Source organism: Geotrypetes seraphini, chromosome 9, assembly GCF_902459505.1.
Source record: "Geotrypetes seraphini chromosome 9, aGeoSer1.1, whole genome shotgun sequence".
Lineage (NCBI taxonomy): Eukaryota > Metazoa > Chordata > Amphibia > Gymnophiona > Dermophiidae > Geotrypetes > Geotrypetes seraphini.
In genome coordinates, this window is record NC_047092.1 from 126,433,492 (window position 1) to 126,452,364 (window position 18,873).

General features: G+C 43.1%; 1 protein-coding gene across 3 annotated transcripts in view; it reads right to left on the bottom strand.

Annotated features, from left to right (window-relative positions):
* Window positions 1-18,873, bottom strand: part of WDR33 (WD repeat domain 33) — a 466,488-nt gene that overhangs the window by 49,128 nt on the left and 398,487 nt on the right. For all 3 annotated transcript variants that reach the window (XM_033958831.1, XM_033958829.1, XM_033958830.1), the window contains one exon: window positions 12,208-14,217. In XM_033958831.1, coding sequence (XP_033814722.1) covers window positions 12,208-14,217 — 2,010 coding nt within the window. The remainder of the gene's footprint in view (window positions 1-12,207; window positions 14,218-18,873) is intronic.

Sequence of the window (18,873 nt, forward strand, 5' to 3'; positions counted from 1 at the left end):
GAATTCACCCCATTTAGTCGTTAAGTATGTTTTGAAATGGTCATCAGAAAATAGATAACTAGGGAAGCGCCAACGTACAGGCCCGCGTAAACCGAAGCCCACATTTACATCTAGCCAAATCATCGCATGATCTGAAATCACCGCCGGGCCTATTACCGCTGCATCCACATTTAGAAATGCTCTGCGTGTGGTAAGGATGTAATCTATCCTAGATTGTGTGTTATATGCTCTGGAGCGGTGTGTGTAATCCCGTTCAGTGGTATGGAGAATTCTCCACGGGTCCACCAAATCTAAAGTGGCGCAAAGATAGGGCAGGCCTCTGGTATGAGATATACTCGCACCAGGTCCCGGCTGAGAACGATCACAAGTCGGGTCAAACATCTGATTGAAATCTCCTGCAATGTATACCGGATCAGTAACCCGGGATTGGAGGTTTTTAATGCCTATGATTGTTATTATGGAAGTATATGGATGAAGGGCTGGATTTGTGACAGCAGTCTGGATTTCCAAAAGTTATATATGCCATAGGTAGGTCCAGAAAATAGGTGGCCTGCTTAAAATTCTAAGTCAGGTGTGTTTTTGGTACGTTTGATATAGCATTCAGGATCTCTGCTCAAAGTATAGCCATGGTGCAGCCTAGCATGGCTGTGTGTTTCTGACTTAGACCCAATGGTCCAGCAAAGGTTGGCAGATGCCACTTGCTTTGGAGACAACCTATTTGGGTAGGAGGTGGGCTTCTTATATAATTATTTAATTGGAGTAATACAAATTGGTATCTGGGAAGGAGGGATGGGTTTCTTATATAATTATTTATTTGGAGTAATACAAATAAGAATGACAAGTGATGAATTAAGGTATTTCTGAATGAATGTTGTACACTTGTTGTAATTTTTGAAAATGAATAAAGATATATAAAAAAATATATATATATATACTTATACCACTGATACCCTTCTTTTGGGGTACAATATTCAATCATAAACATAGATCTCATTAATAAAAGACTTGGTCAAATGTATATATGCAAATATATCAGCAACAAAAGAAGAAAACCCAACACTTCCATAGTGAATGAAGGATCCAAGAACAAAAGAAAACTGTGGAAAACATTCTCTTGATGCAGGTGTTTATTCAGTCAATAAATAGTTGCAATAATAATCCACATGTACATAAGATGGAAAGGAGAAAACACAGCCCGTGTTTCGACAAACACCCACCTTCCTCAGCGGTCCTACAAATATGAATGTTTGTATGAGTATAGAGAACAAGTAAAAGTGATGCATGGATTGAAAGAGTGAATAAGAAAATTTATATTGAATAATAAATGAATGTGTGGATAAAATATGAAAACGTTATTTAGAAAAAGTTATTTAGAATGATAAATGGGTGATGAGTGTGGAGAAGAATATTTTATTATTCATTTTTATTATTTTAATTATTATAAAATCTGTGAAAAGTGATCATGTGGATAGTAGACCAAAAGAGATTAAACAGTACTAAGTGAATAATATAATTTACCCTCCTTCTTTCACAAAATTGGTTTTTAGCACAGGTCAGTGAGCTGAATGTTCTGCGCTGCTCCTGACCCTCATAGGAACTCTAAGAGCATTGGGAGAAGCAGAGCATTCAGCACACTAGCCTGTGCTAAAAAACGCTTTTGCGGTTTTGTAAAAAAAAGGGGGGGGGGGGTTAATGAATTGGATGATAAGTGAAACACCCGTGTTGTCAGAGAAAAAACTAATAGCATATACTTGTAACATACGATACATACCTAGATTATGATGTGAAATCAGAAAAACTAATGTGGATGTTGAAGGACCAACATAAAATATTTGGGAAAAATGGAATTAAAACGTAATAAATAAAATATAGAAAGTTTTATTAAAAAAAAAAATGTATATACAAAAATATGAAGGATATCCGGGGATTAGTAGTTATTTTTTTTCCCTTCTTTCTTTCTTTCTTTCTCTCTCTCTCTTTCCTTTCCTTTTTGTTTGGTGGGGAGAGGGAAGGAGAAGTAGACCTGGAGGCTATAAAAGCCTCTGGAATTGACCTCCGATGTGTGTTGGCTGTCTTGTTTGGGGAGGGGGAGTAGTGGATAGCTGGATAGGGGACCTTTCCTGTACTCATAGATGCACATGTTTATATTTTTTGTTATTTCAGATCCCTTTGGGGTCTCAGTTCACTATTACTTGTTGGTCCTGCTGGAGTCAAGGAGAGTCAGGGTGGTGGGGGTTGAACATGTGTTTATCACTTTGAGCTTATTGGAAGATATACGTATGTTGTTGCTGTTTTATATTTGTTCCTTAATAAAACGTTTTCACATAATAGGGGAGGGCTTAATAGGAAGGCTGGTGGTGGGAGGGGGTGGTGGTGGTGGTGAAATAATGTTAAAATGTTTGATGATGTTGGATTATATCCTCTTACCTCTAATGGTGAAACTTGGCTGTATTATGCTTCGGATGACCTGTTTGCTACTGTTTTTTTGCTACTCAATCGTCATCAATAAAAATTGTTTGAAAGAAAAATATGAAAAATAAACAAGATTTGAGGGACTAAACATAACGTAAAAATTATTATAAGATCATAATTTGATTTTTGTTGCCTCACTGTGGTGTTCTTTTTATTTAAACGAAAAACAAAAGAAAAATCCAACACAATCTGCAGTAAAGTAAAAGCAACACAAGGAAAAACAAAGAAGAACTGCAGACAAATGTACAAGATGCAGGCTATGTTTATTATATCAATTGATTGCGGTTAATGTTACTACCTTTACACAAATCTAGGGACCCTACACGGTCTGTGTTTCGGTTAACACGCCTTCATCAGGGGTCCTAGGTTGGAATGGTATCTAATTAAACCGCAAACAGAAAAAGAACAATAGCCTGTATGGATTGAAGGTAAACACTGATCCAAAATCCTTGGGTAGGGTCTGAGGCATCTGAGCCAATCAGGGACTTAGGCCCCTCCCCATGCATCACATGATACACCGGAGAGGGGCCTATGGCCCAGCATTGTTGGCAGTGGCAGAAGGTACTGAGCACACCTACTGCTCTCAACTTTTAAAAGGTAGGGGAGAGAGGGGCTTCTGGTGGCAAGAGGGAGTGGGCAACCCTCTTGCCTTTTTTTTGAGGGGGGAGGTCCTTTGTGGCAGGAGGGAGTAGATATGCCTCCTGCCATTTTTTTTAGGGGGGAAGGTTCGAGGGGTGTGTGTTTGCCGGTGGTGGGGGACTTTTTTCTTTATGGGACAGATATTTTGCGTGTGTATTACATGCAAAATATCTGTGCCATTGAAAAAACAAAACCAGGCATATTCGTCAGCAAGCAATCGGTTTTTACGATTGGTAAAATCCGATGCAAAATAGCCAAGCGATGTTAGTGCATCGATCACTTCGCTATTTTGCATGGGGTTTTACTAATTTGCATGAATCGGATCAGATCAGAAAATGGTCAAGCGAGGGGAAAAACATGCGGTGGGCCATTTAGTGCATCAGGTCGGTTATCATCGATTGTCGCTAAAGTTGTGAAAACACATTTAGCAATGATTGCTGACTTTGGTGCATCCCTCATATAATCTAAATAACTCTTGGGGAACAGGTGAAATTGAGGAAACAGGCTGAGGACGAAAAAGACGAGACACTGGGAGAGGAAAAACAAAATGAAATTCAGGGGCTGGAAGCCTGCAAGGGGGACGGCAAGAGGAAAAATTCACAAGGCAGAACAGCGAGGAAGGGAAAAAATCAGGTCTTAAACTGCTTAAACGCAAATGCAAGGAGTCTAAGGGCCAAAATGGGAGAACTGGAAGTCACAGCCAAAAATGAGGACCTGGACATTATAGGAATTACAGAAACATGGTGGACTGAGGACAACAAATGGGACGTAATATTGCCCCGGGTACAATCTCTATAGGAGAGACAGGACCCACAAGAAGGGTGGAGGAATAGCACTATATATAAAGGACAACATTCACTCGACAAGATTGGATACGGCAGCAAGGGCAGAAGAACTGGAATCATTATGGATTAAATTACCAGGAAGAAATGGAGCTGACATAAATTTGGGACTGTACTATCGCCCACCTGGACAAACGGAAGCAAACGACAAAGAACTAGAAGCAGAATTGAGGAGGGAATGCAAAAGTGGAAATGTACTGGTGATGGGGGATTTCAACTACCCCGGGATAGACTGGAGCATTGGGAACTCAAGCTGTGCGAGGGAAACAGAATTCCTGGAGGCTGTGGGAGATTGCTTCATGGAACAGCTTGTTAAAGAATCAACGCAAGAGGATGCCACTCTCGACCTAATCCTAAACGGGCTAGGGGGACCTGAAAAGGAAGTGGCAGTAGTAGGACCACTAGGAAACAGCGATCACAACATGATCCGGTACAAATTAGAAGTAGGAACATCCAAAGTGAAGAGAACCGCAGCGACGACGCTCAACTTCAGGAAAAGGAACTATGATGCTATGAGAGCAGTGGTGAAAAAGAAACTCAAAAATTGCTCAAAACCTATTCAAGGACACGGTGCTGGAAGCACAAAACCTGTACATTCCCAGGTTTAGGAAAGGGTGCAAAAAAAATTGAACAAAAGACCCGGTATGGATAACGACAGAAGTAAAGAGGGCGATAGAAGACAAAAAAAAATCGTTCCGAAAATGGAAAAAGGATCAAACCGAGGATAACCGGAAAGAACACAAAAAACACCAGAGTGTTGAGGAATGCAAAGAGAGAATACGAGGAGAGGCTGGCTGAGGAATCCAGAAACTTCAAAACGTTCTTCAGATACGTCAAGGGGAAGCAACCGGCGAGGTAGGAAGTAGGACTGTTGGATGATGGAGGCAGAAAGGGGGTGGTAAAGGAGGAAAAAGAGGTAGCTGACAGGTTAAACAAGCTCTTCTCGTTGGTGTTCACGAGCGAGAACACATCAAATGTACCAGAACCCGAAGAGATCATAAGTGGAGATCAAGAAGAAAAACTGGCGCATATGGAGATAAGCCATGAGGAGGTCCTCCAACAGATAGACAGACTGAAAAGTGACAAATCACCGGGCCCGGACGAAATCCACCCAAGGGTTCTAAAAGAGCTAAGGAACGAAATAGCAGAAACTCTCCGATAAATTTGTAACTTGTCCTTGAAAACTGGGGAGATCCCGGAGGACTGGAAAATAGAAAATGTCACACCTATCTTTAAAAAGGGATCGAGGGGTGACCCGGGGAACTACAGGCCAGTAAGCCTGACTTCAGTCCCAGGCAAGATGATGGAGGCACTGATAAAGGACACCATCTGTGAGCACATAGAAAAAAAATGGATAACTGAAAGCGAGCCAGCATGGCTTCTGCAAGGGAAGATCGTGCCAAATGAACCTACTGCACTTCTTTGAAGGGATAAACAGCCAGATGGACAAAGGAGAACCCGTAGACATCATCTATCTCGACTTCCAAAAAGCCTTTGACACGGTACCCCAATGAGCGGCTTCTTAGGAAACTGTGGAACCACAGGATGGAAGGGGACGTACACAGGTGGATTAAACACTGGTTGGCAGGTAGAAAGCAAAGGGTTGGAGTGAAGGGCCACTACTCGGACTGGCGGAAGGTTACGAGCAGTGTTCCCCAGGGGTTGGTGCTCGGACCGCTGCTGTTCAATGTATTTATAAATGACCTAGAAGCAGGGACGAAGTGTGAAGTTATAAAATTTGCAGATGACACCAAACTCTGCAGCAGGGTTAGAACCACGGAAGAATGTGAAGACCTACAAAGGGACCTAAACAAACTGGAAGAGTGGGTAAGTAAATGGCAAATGCGCTTTAATATAGAGAAATGCAAGATCATGCATTTAGGGGAAAAAACCCCGATGTTCAGCTACAAAATGGAGGGATCAGTGCTGGGGGAAAAAGACTTGGGAGTGCTGGTAGATACAACAATGAAATCAACGTCACAATGTGCAGCAGTCTCAAAGAAAGCAAACAGAATGTTGGGTATTATTAGGAAGGACATTACAACCAGGACGAAGGAAGTCATCATGCCGCTGTATCGTGCGATAGTGCGCCCGCATCTGGAGTACTGTGTCCAGTATTGGTCACCGTACCTCAAGAAGGACATGGCGATACTTGAAAGGGTCCAGAGAAGAGCGACGAAAATGATAAAAGGTATGGAAAACCTTTCATATGCAGACAGATTAGGAAGGCTGGGGCTCTTCTCCCTTGAAAAGCGGAGACTTAGAGGAGACATGATAGAGACTTTCAAGATCATGAAAAGCATAGAGAAGGTAGAAAGGGACAAATTCTCCATATTATTGGGAACCACAAGCACAAGGGGGCACTCAGAGAAACTGAAAGGGGACAATTTTAGAACCAATGCTAGGAAGTTCTTTTTTACACAGAGGGTGGTGGACACCTGGAATGCGCTCCCGGAGGTTGTGATAGGACAGAGTACACTACGGGGGTTCAAAGAAGGATTGGATAAATTCCTGAATGACAGGGAGATTGAGGGATACAGACAGATAGGTTATAGATAGAGTATAGATAGAAGGATAAAAGGGATCAAAGGGCTTAGAAAAGGATCACATTACAGGTCAACGGCCTGATGGGCTGCCGCGGGTGTGGACTGCTGGGCGCGATTGACCTCTGGTCTGACCCAGTGGAGGCAACTTCTTATGTTCTTCCTGTCTTAGTTTTAACAACTTACTTTGTACTTTCTAGTTTTTCTAATTGTTACATATGTTTACTATATATACGATCACTTTTCACAGATTTTTAAAAATAAAAAATAAAATATTCTCTATATTTGTTACCCATTTATCATTTGAAATGGTGAAGCATTTGACAGCATACACAGTATAAACATTGTTCACAGAAATATATGAAAATCCAAGCGCCACAAAAATGACTTCACTAAAAAAAAAAACGAAGGACCAGTGAGTGATATATAAAAAATGTGACTACATAAAACAGTGATTAGGTCACAACATAAATGTAAAGTGAAACCAAACTAACCAAAATCAGCACTGAAGCAAGTCTTACATTACAGCAAAAGTGATAGTATAAAATGTCAACTGTGGTACATCAGAGAATGGGTCGGCAAAACTCGATGTGAAAAAAGAACCATATGAGGGGTATGAAAAAGAGACAAAACAAGAATAAAAATATGATGTACGCAAAAAATATAACAAAATTTAGTTAACATGTCAGCATAATAGTGGGATTAAAAAAATTTTTTTTTTATTATCTTAAAAATTTTATATCATCGCTTATTCTATTCTTTCAAATTTTGAATGTAATTCTTGTTTTTAGTTTGAATGTAATCCGCCTTGAACCGCAAGGTAATGGCGGAATAGAAATCACTAATGTAATGTAATATAATTAAAAGCTCTTTTTACATTACATTACATTACTGATTTCTATTCCGCCTCAACCTTGTAGTTCTGGGCGGATTACAAAAGAGAAAACTGGACATTTCCAGGATAATTACAGAGAGAATTCTGGTCATTTCCAGGAGAAGTTACAAGAATAATGGAGCTATATATTTCATTATATAAACCTCACATCACATAAATATGTTTTGAGTATTCAAATCCCAGTGATGGTCATGCTTCAACTGTAAGTAACTACTATTTCCATATACTTTTTAGTGTTTTTCACTCGCTGACTTTTAACTATTCAGTATCCTTGGCCCACAGCCATACCATTCTGATACCGGCACTTTCACATTGTCTTAAGCATATGTTGCTTTTTGGGTGCATTTTTTTTTTAATCTTAATTGTAAATACCACTTTTTACACATTTTCTTGTTTGCTCTTTATTATGCAGTTTGCTTTTTAGTGCCGTATAAGTTTACTTTATTTTGGTTTAAGTATAAGTGAAGTTGCTCTCTTTATATATGATTTTAAATCAAACTTCTTGTACCTAGATTGTAAAGTAATACTTTTAGTTAAATAATTATAAGGATATCTTATCCATGGAATCGTATTTTCCCATAGAATTATTTTGTCTTCTTTTTGATGTAAATCACCTTAAACTAAATGGTGTTAGATTAGATTAGATTTATTGTTACATCATTCTTTTAAATGTGCTCTGGTATTATGTTTTTTGCAGCTATTTACTTATGATGTTATTTATTATTTGTTATCATTGCTATTTGATAAGCAGCTCACTTCTTTCAGTTACTTGTATGCAGCTCACCCCTCCAGCACTGATGCCATGCTTCTGCCTCCTCAATTTGAATAGATGAATTCACATCTCTACACATACGTCATGCTGTTACCGATTGCTTGAGTATAAAGATTCTCTGATGTTTATGATATCTCAGTTTCAGTGGTTTTCAAAATTGATATAACCTTTATGTATTTTAATTTCTAGTTATTCCCTTTTAAATATCCCCTTTAGCATTTTTTTTGTGACCTGGTGCTTCATTCATAAGGTATGCTTTTATCTTGCATAAGTTTTAATGTTCAGATGTTTTATACACCCACTAGTATTTTAGCCCATTACATTAACGGGTGCTAGAATATATGTCTATCTGTCTTTCTTTCTGTCTGTCTCTTTCCCTGGCCCCCTTTGTCTGTCTGTCTTTCTGTGTCTCTCCCTGCCCCTATGTCTTCTTTTCTTTCTGTCTCCCTTCCTCCTGCTGTCTGTCTTTCTTTCTATCTATCTGTCTCTCTCCCTGCCTCCTATGCAGCAGCATTTCTCTTCCCCCACTTCCCTGTGCAGCAGCCACAACAGTATTCCCTCCCCCTCTATTTCCCTGTGCAGCAGCCACAGCAGCAGCATTCCCTCCCCCTCCATTTCCCTCCCCCCACACCACTTCCCTGTGCAGCAGCAGCGTTTCACCTACCTCCCCTTTCTCTTCCCGCGGTCTGACCGGCTCCTTTACTGCCCACCCCTTCCCTTCCCGCAGTCCCGACAAACCTGCCGATTCCAGCAGCGTGTGCAGCACTCTACACATGCTGCTTCGGGGCCTTCTACTGCCCTGATTTACTCTGACACGTCCCGGATGACATCATTAGAGCTGCGGCAGAGCAAATCAGGCCAGTAGAAGGCCCCGAAGCAGCGTGTGTAGAGTGCTGCACACGCTGCTGGAATCGGCAGGTTTGTAGTCGGGACCACGGGAAGGGAAGGGGGGCAGTAAGGGAGCCGGTCAGACGTAAGCTTGACTCCTACAACTGAATTCTGGCAACTTTGTTTTTAGACTACCCTTAGGCTAACGGCTCCCTTAGTTACTTTGAGAAGTTTATTTTTGTTTTAAAAGCCGCCTTCGCGGCTCCTATCTTGATCCCTACCTGCATCGGAAGCCTTCTCCGACGCAGGTGCGGCTCGAGAGAGGAGCCTCCACCGTGGCTTTGTCTGTTGAAAATCATCCGTTCTGCCCAAAAACAAAAATGTGCAGCCGCCCCTAGCATGGCTTACTTTAGGTTTCTTCCCCCTCCCCCGTTGCCGAGTCGCTGTTAATATTCAGATGCCATCTCTCTGTCTCACAGCGGGCTTGCCGGCTCCGGCCAGACAAAGTTCATTTTTTTAGTTCAAAGCCGACGCTGCGTCTCCTCTCTCGATCCCCACCAGAGTCGGAAGTCTTCTCCGACTCTGGTGAGGTTCGATAGAGGAGTCGCGGCGGGGGCTTTGAACAAAAAAATGAACTTTGTCTGGCTGGAGCCGGCAAGCCCGCTACGAGACAGAGAGATGCATGGTAAGCGCGCATGCGCACTCTGCCGGCCACAGAACTACAGATCAGGCAACAAGACATTAAGAGTGCGCATGCGCGCTTAGCGTTTTATTTTTATAGATATGAGTTTGTTTCTTAAATTTGTCAACTTATTTTACCGGTGCTTGTTAATGTATATTGCTTCATTTCCTCTCTGTTGGACATTTCAGGATTCCTAAGGTGGGCTTTTTAGCCAAAACACGGCCCATGTCAAGTCATATGAATGTCTTGTGAGTTATATATGTATATGGTTGCCATTAAAGTGTGCTCAGTTTGAAGACCTGGCTTTCTCTGCTCTTTCTGGATTTCTTGGCTTTGGTGCAGAAATTGTCATTTTCTTCTGTTTCGTGGATTGTAGCAGTTGCAATTCACACTTAGGCAAACCTGGAGATCCTGTTGATCCAACGCATATGACTCCATCGCCTAAGTGTGAATTGCAACTGCTACAATCAGATGTTTTTTTCTGAAGCATATTTGTATACATACATTTGACCAAACCTTTTATCAGTGAGATCTACGTTTATGATCGAGTATTGTAACCTTGAAGAAAGGTTTTTTAAAAGCCAAAACATGGATCCTCTGGCAAATCATTTCCAGGATAGGAGTCATCACTCTGAACTTCTTTATTGAACCTTTATTTTACTGTTAACCCCAGTTATTAGTAACCTTTTCCTATCGTAATAAATTTTACTTTATGCTGGTTCCAATCGTAATTATTTTAGCAAAGTTTTGTATTATTCACCGTTATCATTTACAGCTATTGTAAACACAATGGCCCAATAGATGGGGCAAATGATAGGTAGAAAGTGTACTGTATGTCCCATGCCATGGGACATAGGATGGCAACGACATTTTTTGGAATGTCCTGTCATCTGGGACATACGATAGGAAAAGGTTAATAGTAAAATAAACATGTCTTGTTGATAAATTTCCTCTTCATGTTTGCCAAATACCATAACATCCATATCTCTAAAACATTTGTTACCTAGTCACTGGTTCAACTATATGTATGCACCTCTCACTTTGCCTATTATTAAGAAAAACTACATCCACAAGATTGTTACTCTTGCTCACAAGCAGATTTACTATAGCCAGGATTCTCAATTCACTCTCAAGTGCTGCAGACAGGATTAGCTTCAGAGTAACCAAAATATGCAAATTAATCAAATTCTTAGAACAAGTGCATGTCAATACATTTGATGACTACAGGCAGTCCCTGGGTTAAGAACGAGTTCAAATTTTTAAACTGTTCTTAAGTTGAATTAGTATGTAAGTAGGATCCATTACAGTGCACAGTCTATAAAAACATTAAACATTAAAGAACATTAAAGAAATAGTCCTCAAAATAAAGTACAATAGTTTAAATAGGAAGCTTACACTTATTTTTGTTCTTCATCAGTCCCACTGTTCCCTTTCCACCACCACATCCAACATTTCTCCCTCTTATCTCTCTTCCCCATGCATCATTACCTTATGTCTCTCCCACCACCATGTCCAATATTTCTTTCCCCTCCCTATGCCCAACAATTCACCTGATTCCTTCATTTCCCCATGTGCACCATCTCTTCCTCTCACTCAGACACCCATGCCCAATAATTCTCCATTTCTATTCCCTCCCCACCTCAGCCTCTCTATCCTTCATTTCCTCCATTCTTTCATCCTGTCCTAAGTTCATGCTCCCCTCCCTCACTCCATTCTGTGCCCCATATTCATGCTCCCTCCCTCCTTTCTTCCATCCTTTGTCCGAAGTTTGTGCTCCCCCCTTTCTTCTGTGTCCCAATACGACCCTGCTTCTTATACCAACACAGTTCCTCTTCCTCCCTTCCTGTCCCAACGCAATCCTTCTTCTCCCTTCCATGTCCCAACATGCTCCTCTTCGTCCACCTCCATTCCATATCCCAAATTCGTGCCTCCTGCGTTTACCTCCTCTTGCCAGCTCCCTCCTCCCAGCCACACTTCTGTTGTCAAAGCCGCAAGCAGTGGCTCCAGCACATAGTCCCCTGGTCTTGCAAAGCTTGTGCATGTGGCCTGCTGACCCGGAAGCCTTCCCTATGCTTGTGGCTTTGACAACAGAATGGGGCTGGGAGGAAGGAGCCGGCAAGAGGAGGTAAACGCAAGTCATGAATTTGGGATGCGGAACGGAGGGGAACGACAAGAGGCTCGTTGGAACATGGAAGGGAAGAGGTGGATCACATTTGGACAGGAAGGGAGGAAGGAGGGGGCGCGTTGGCACAGGAAGGGAGAGGCAGTACCTCGGTTCATAAGTACGAATTCGATGCAGGTCGAGCGTTCTTAAACCGAGGACTGCCTGTATTTATCATGGACCTCCAGAAAACTATGCCCATTTGTGGCCCTTCAGAACCAGCACTAAGATCCTGCTTAGATTCAGATATCTACTCTTGTAATCAAAGCAAGAGCATCCAAATGTCAATTAATGCTTCACACAACAGCAGTTCTGCCCAATACATTATATTGTGTATCTGTTGCTTTGGGTCAATGATTATGTCCACACTCACCTGATTGAAAGGTGCTCGAGGTCCATCACCCAACAAGGATGCTTTCTGTTGGAAAGGAGCTGGACCTTGAGAAGGATGTGGCCCTCTTGGTGGATTCTGTTGTCCCTGAGGTCCTGTTGATCCTTGCAGGCTTCCTTGAGGAGGGGGTCCTGGCTGTCCCTGTGAACCTGGTGGTCCACGTATTTCCTGAGGTGGCCCTAAATTTGATCCTTGGGTTGTGGGCCCCTGATGCCCTCTCATATCCTGTGGACCCTTTGTTTCCCCCCTTATATCCTGTGGTCCCCTCATGCCCTGTGGGCCTCTCATGTCTTGAGGTGCTCTCATTCCCTGTGGGCCCCTCATGTCCTGAGGACCTCTCATGTCTTGAGGGCCTCTCATGTCCTGTGGACCCCTCATGTCTTGAGGGCCTCTCATGTCCTGTGGACCCCTCATGTCTTGAGGGCCTCTCATGTCCTGTGGACCCCTCATGTCTTGAGGGCCTCTCATGTCCTGTGGACCCCTCATTTCTTGAGGGCCTCTCATGTCTTGAGGGCCTCTCATGTCCTGTGGACCCCTCATGTCCTGCATACCTCTCATGTCTTGAGGGCCTCTCATGTCCTGAGGACCCCTCATGTCTTGAGGACCCCTCATGTCTTGAGGGCCCCGCATGTCCTGTGGGCCCCTCATGTCTTGAGGGCCTCTCATGTCCTGAGGACCCCTCATGTCTTGAGGACCTCTCATATCCTGAGGACCCCTCATGTCTTGAGGACCTCTCATATCCTGTGGCCCCCTCATGTCTTGCGGACCCCTCATGTCTTGCGGACCCCTCATATCCTGTGGGCCCCTCATGTCTTGAGGGCCTCTCATGTCCTGCGGACCCCTCATGTCCTGCGGGCCCCTCATGTCCTGCGGACCCCTCATATCTTGAGGGCCCCTCATGTCCTGCGGGCCCCTCATATCTTGAGGGCCCCTCATGTCCTGTGGGCCCCTCATATCTTGAGGGCCCCTTATGTCCTGCGGCCCCCTCATTTCTTGAGGGCCTCTCATGTCCTGTGGACCCCTCATGTCTTGAGGGCCTCTCATGTCCTGCGGGCCTCTCATGTCCTGCGGCCCCCTCATGTCTTGGGGACCTCTCATTTCCTGTGGACCCCTCATGTCCTGTGGACCCCTCATGTCTTGGGGGCCTCTCATGTCCTGTGGAGCCCTCATATCTTGGGGACCCCTCATGTCTGGAGGACCTCTCATGTCCTGCGGACCCCTCATATCCTGTGGACCTCGCATGTCTTGAGGACCTCTCATATCCTGTGGACCTCTCATGTCTTGAGGGCCTCTCATGTCCTGTGGACCATGCACCATCATTCCACCCTGGGGATGAGGTCCTCTCATGTCTTGTGCTGGATGCCCCATTATCATTCCTTGTGGAGCAGGTCCTCTAGGATTCATTCCCATTAAAGGCCCCTGAGACCCCATTGCACCCTGCATTCCATGTGGAGGAAATCCTTGCATCCCTCTAGGGCCAGGTGGACCCTGTAGACCTTGGGGGCCAGGAGGACCTTGAGGGCCTATGGGACCTTGTGGGCCAGAGGGACACTGTGGACCTGGAGGCCCTGGAGGACCCATTGGTCCATGTGGCCCAGGGTGTCTCTGAATTCCCTGATGCATATCTTGAGGCCTTTGTATTCCCTGTGGAGGTCCTTGTGGACCTGGCCCCATGAATCCTTGTGGCCCCGCAGAACCCTGAAGCATTGGAGGACCTTGAGGGCCCATCTGTCCTTGAGGTCTGAACTGTCCTTGTGGGCCTAGCGGCGGTCCCAACTGTGGCATGTTCATTGGCATCTGCTGAGGTGGAAGGGGTTGCTGAAATCCTTGAGGGTGTTGTGAAAGTGGTCCCTGCCCTGGAAAAGCTTGAGGTCCAAGATGAGGGGGGCCTCCTTGTGGTGGAGGTTGTGTCTGAGGCTGCTGCTGTGGTGGTGCCTGCTGTTGCTGAACTTGTTCTGCCTGTTTCTGTGCAAGTCTTTCAATCTTCAGTTGCTGGAAAAATAAAGTAGGTTTGGTAAGTGACCTATAACCAGAAATAAATGCTCTGTTACTAGGAAAGGCCTTGGCAGGCTTCTTGATCCCCTCAAACAGATCATCATTGTTCCAAAGTTTATTAAAATTTGATTAAATGCTAATCATAAAATTTGAAGCGTTGTACATTAAAATAAAACATGAATAAAAAAGGGGAATTGACACCAAATAACAGACAAGACCTAACAAAGACCAATCAAACTCAAGATAGGGTAGGAAAGCAAAAACAGGAGGAGAGAAGAGAGAACTACAATTTTGTAAAAAAAAGAGAACAGAAAAGGTAAAAACAAAAGGGAAGAAGGAGGGTGCAAGATAAAGAGATGATAAGTTAGCAGAATGGTTAAATTACTCGTAGGCATCTTTAAAAAGGAAGCATTTCAAACTATTCCTTAAATTTATCTATATTTTGCCCCGCTCTGATATATGATGGGAGGGAGTTCCAGATCGTAGGTGCCGTGATGGAGAAGATGGAGGTGCGACGGGTACCGATAATTTTTAGGATAATTTTTAGTGAAGGGACATAGAGTGTATGTTGCGAGGCGGATCTTAAAGTTCTAAGAGGATCATATGGAATCAGGATTCTATTTATGAATGCAGGCTCATTGGTCTTTTGTGTTTTAAAGGTTAAGAGAGCAATTTTATATGTAATCCGATGAGGAATGGGCAACCAGTGTGCTTTCTTTAGCAGGGGAGTGACATGATCATATTTTTTTGAATTCGTAATGATTTTAATGGCCGTGTTTTGGATCAGTTGAAGATGTCTGATATCTTTTTGACATAACCCTTTATTATAGTGAATTGCAGTAATCGATTTTTGAAATAACAAGGGAATGGATCAGAATCTTGAAAGAATAAGTATCTAAGAGAGGGACTAAAGACTTTATCATTCTGAATTTGTAAAAAACAGTTTTTGACAAGGGCACTGAATTGGGGACGATAGGTTAGTTTATTATCAATAATGATAACTAAGATTTTAATTGAGGAACCTGATTCGATTGGAGCATTTTTGATGGACAGTGGTGCTACAAGTTGAAGATCATTTTTCCACAGGAAAAGAACACAGCTTGTTTTTGTGATACTAAGAGAAAGCATTTTGGTGTTTAACCAATATCTGATTTTTTCTAGCTTAGAATTGATAGAAACGATGTCATCAAGATTAGAGGGATTGACGGTGTGAAGAATTTGAATGTCATCGGCATAGATAAAAACTGAGAAGCCAATTGACTGACATAGGGTTAATAGCAGTGCGAGATAGATATTAAAGAGTAATGGGGATAGTATGGAACCTTGCGGAATGCCGAAATTGTTTTGAAAAGAAGAAGAAATAGAATTATTGAAATGTACTTTAGAGGTCCTGCAAGAAAAGTAGGATCTAAACCATTCGAGAGACTTGTTAGTGATATCGATAGAGGTCAGTCTTTGAAGTAAAAGCTGATGATCTATGGTGTCAAATGCCGCTGCGAGGTCCAAAGAATTAAGGATAACTGATTTGTGCTGATCAAGATAGTATTGGATAATTGTGGAAAGGCCTAAAAGAGAGTGTTCCGTAGAGGGATTCTTGCGGAAACCTATTTGATTGGGGTGTAATATTTGAGTTATGTCTACAAAGCCAGAGAGTTGATTATAGACAATTTTTTGTTAGTTTGGCTAGGAATGGAAGGTTGGCAATGGGTCTGTAATTAGCACAGTCCTGAGAGCTTTTTGGGGGATTTTTGATGATTGGGTAGAGAGTAGAATGTTTCCAGTCATTTGGTAAACTAGATGAAATAAGACTCTTGTGGATGAGTTTGAGAATATAAGGACCGAGGATAGAGAAATAGCGTGTTAGGATGAATGGGGGAATAGACTCTGGGTTGGATCATTTGGTGTTGAGAGATTGCATGGTACGTTCAATATCATTAAGAGATGGTAGGGAGAAGTTGGAATATGTAGCAGTTAAAGAATTAGTATTAGCTTCTTCGATGGAATTGGGATTGAGTGCTTCAATAGCAGAGGAAGTGCAGGTTCTGCTTTTAATGTGGTTCCTAATGAAATTAATTTTTTTCCTGGAAAAAATCAGCAAGGTTTTGGGCAGAGGGGGATTCATCGTTAGAGCTAACTGGTTTGTGTATGCAATGGGAAGTTTTTTTGAGGATAGAGAAAAGGGCAGAGGAGTTCTTCGCTTTGGTAATGCTCTTAGTATAATATTTTTTCTTTACGGCGTTTAGTGTTGTCGGTAATGCTGTGAATGCTCCTTATATTTATTGTCTTGGGTGGGATTGGAGCACCATTTGCGTTCTGGGGAATGTAATTGATGTTTAAGGAGTAAAGATGAATTAAGGTTCATAGACAACCCCGCGAAAGACAAAGGCGCACGCCGACAACTGAGCGCAAGATGGAGGCGCGCGCCAAAGAAAATTACAGTTTTTAGGGGCTCCGACAGGGAGTTTTGTTGGGGAGCCCCCCCAGTTTACTTAATAGAGATCGCGCCGGCATTGTGGGGGGCTTGGGGGGTTGTAACCCTCCACATTTTACTGTAAACTTAACTTTTTCCCTAAAAACACGGAAAAAGTGAAGTTTTCAGTAAAATGTGGGGGGTTACAACCCCCCAAACCCCACAATGCCCCCACAACGTGGCGCAATCTCTATTAAGTAAAGTGGGGGGGTTCCCCCCCACGCCCCCCCCGTCGGAGCCCTAAAAATAGTAATTTTCTTCGGCGCGCGCCTCCGCGCTGCACTCAATTGTCTGCACACGCCTTTGTCCCAGCGCGCTTTTGACCTGACACCTGAATTAAACCAGGGATTAAGCTGTTTTTTTTAAGAATTAGTGTGAGTAACAATTGGTGCTATGTTGTCTAGAAGAGAACAACAGGCAGTGTCTGTTCAAATTGCATATTATTGTTTTGTTTTGTATTAAAACTTCAATAAAAATTAAGTGTTCCAGATCCTTAACCGTTCGTTGGAGTCCAAGTTTTCAAAGGCTATGTCATCAATTGAGAATAATGAAGGCGTTAAGGAATCATCGATGTTGTGAAAATCTCTTGAGGAACAGTTTTTGGCGTTTGGGGAACAGAAGAGGCCAGTTGTAGGGCATAAGACATGGAAATGAAGCAATGCTATGACCAGGGAACCTGATATATTCCTGGCTTGGAGAAATATAAATTTTGGGGGATGGGAGCAAGAATCATGTCAAGTATGTGACCCTTTGAGTGGGTTGGGGCAGAGATTAGAGGAGCAAAATTAAGATCATGTATGTGGGTAAGGAAATCTGAAGTTAAAGTGTTGCTAAGATCATCAAAATGGATATTGAAGTCCCCTAGAATGATTGGAATTTGTGAGAGAGTGGTAACGTCAGGAGGAGAAATATACAGCAGCAACAGGTTGATGACAGGATTAGTATTGATTTTAAGATGTATAGTTTCAATGAGACATTTAACTGGAGATGCATCGATAATCACAGAAAGTGAGGATTTAAAGACAATGGCAAGACCTCCCCCCTTCTTGCCTGAACGATGGTTGAAGCAGTAGTTGTAACCTGGAGGACTGGCAAAGGCTAGATAGGCCTCATCGCCTTTGCTTAACCAGGTTTCAACAACGCAAAGAAGATCCAGAGAGTGGTTAATAATGAGGCCCTTGAGGATGTGATGTTTAGTATATAGTGATCTAGCATTGATGAGACCAATATTTAAGGATTTTTGTGTGGAACAGAGGGGGAGGGGGGAATTGTAAGAAGAACAAGGTAGGATTTTAGTTAAGTTTGAAGGGTGAGAAATGGCTAAGTTTGCTCTCCACAGGATGTTCCTTCCAGATCTTCAGCACCTGAGATACAAATGGTTAACCCGTTTTTACTGTAGCCACTGTAGCATCCTCACCTGAAGGCACCTCTCCTTCCTTAAAAAGCTCTCTCACAAACCTCCCAAGGGCTCTACAAAGGGATTCAGGAAATCCAATGAATCTAGGGACCCCATATCCTCCAGTTCTTCTTCCAACAGGCCCTCTCTCAAGTATGAAGTCAAGGCAGGTACTCCCAATGCCACCAGAAAGTCTGGTAAGTTGGCCGCACAAATTCAGGGCCAAACTTCATTCCCAGTGCCTGGCTTAGCATTTGACTCACAAATATTGGGGCAATGACTCTATGGCATTTTACTTGGCTTTACAGAGGAGGACTATGTCTAATCTCTGCTGCTGTTCCAGATAAAATAATGGCTGATCCCACCAAAACTAGGGCCTTTCCAGGGTCAGGATTTTCCCTTGTACAGGGATTATCTTCAGTCCTCTTGTCATGGATCAGCTTGCCACCACCAGAAATGAACCCCTGGGATCACACTAAAGGGAATAGACTTAGTAGATAAAAACAGACTGTTCACACTCTCCAAGGTAGGGAGAACGAGAGGGCACTCTCTAAAGTTGAAAGGGGATAGATTCCGTACAAACGTAAGGAAGTTCTTCTTCACCCAGAGAGTGATGGAGAGCTGGAACGCTCTTCCGGAGTCTGTTGTAGGGGAAAACACCCTCCAGGGTTTCAAGACTAAGCTGGACAAGTTCCTGCTGAACTGGGACGTACACAGGTGAGGCTGGACTCATTTAGAGCACTGGTCTTTGACCTGGGGGCCGCCACGTGAGCGGACTGCTGGGCAG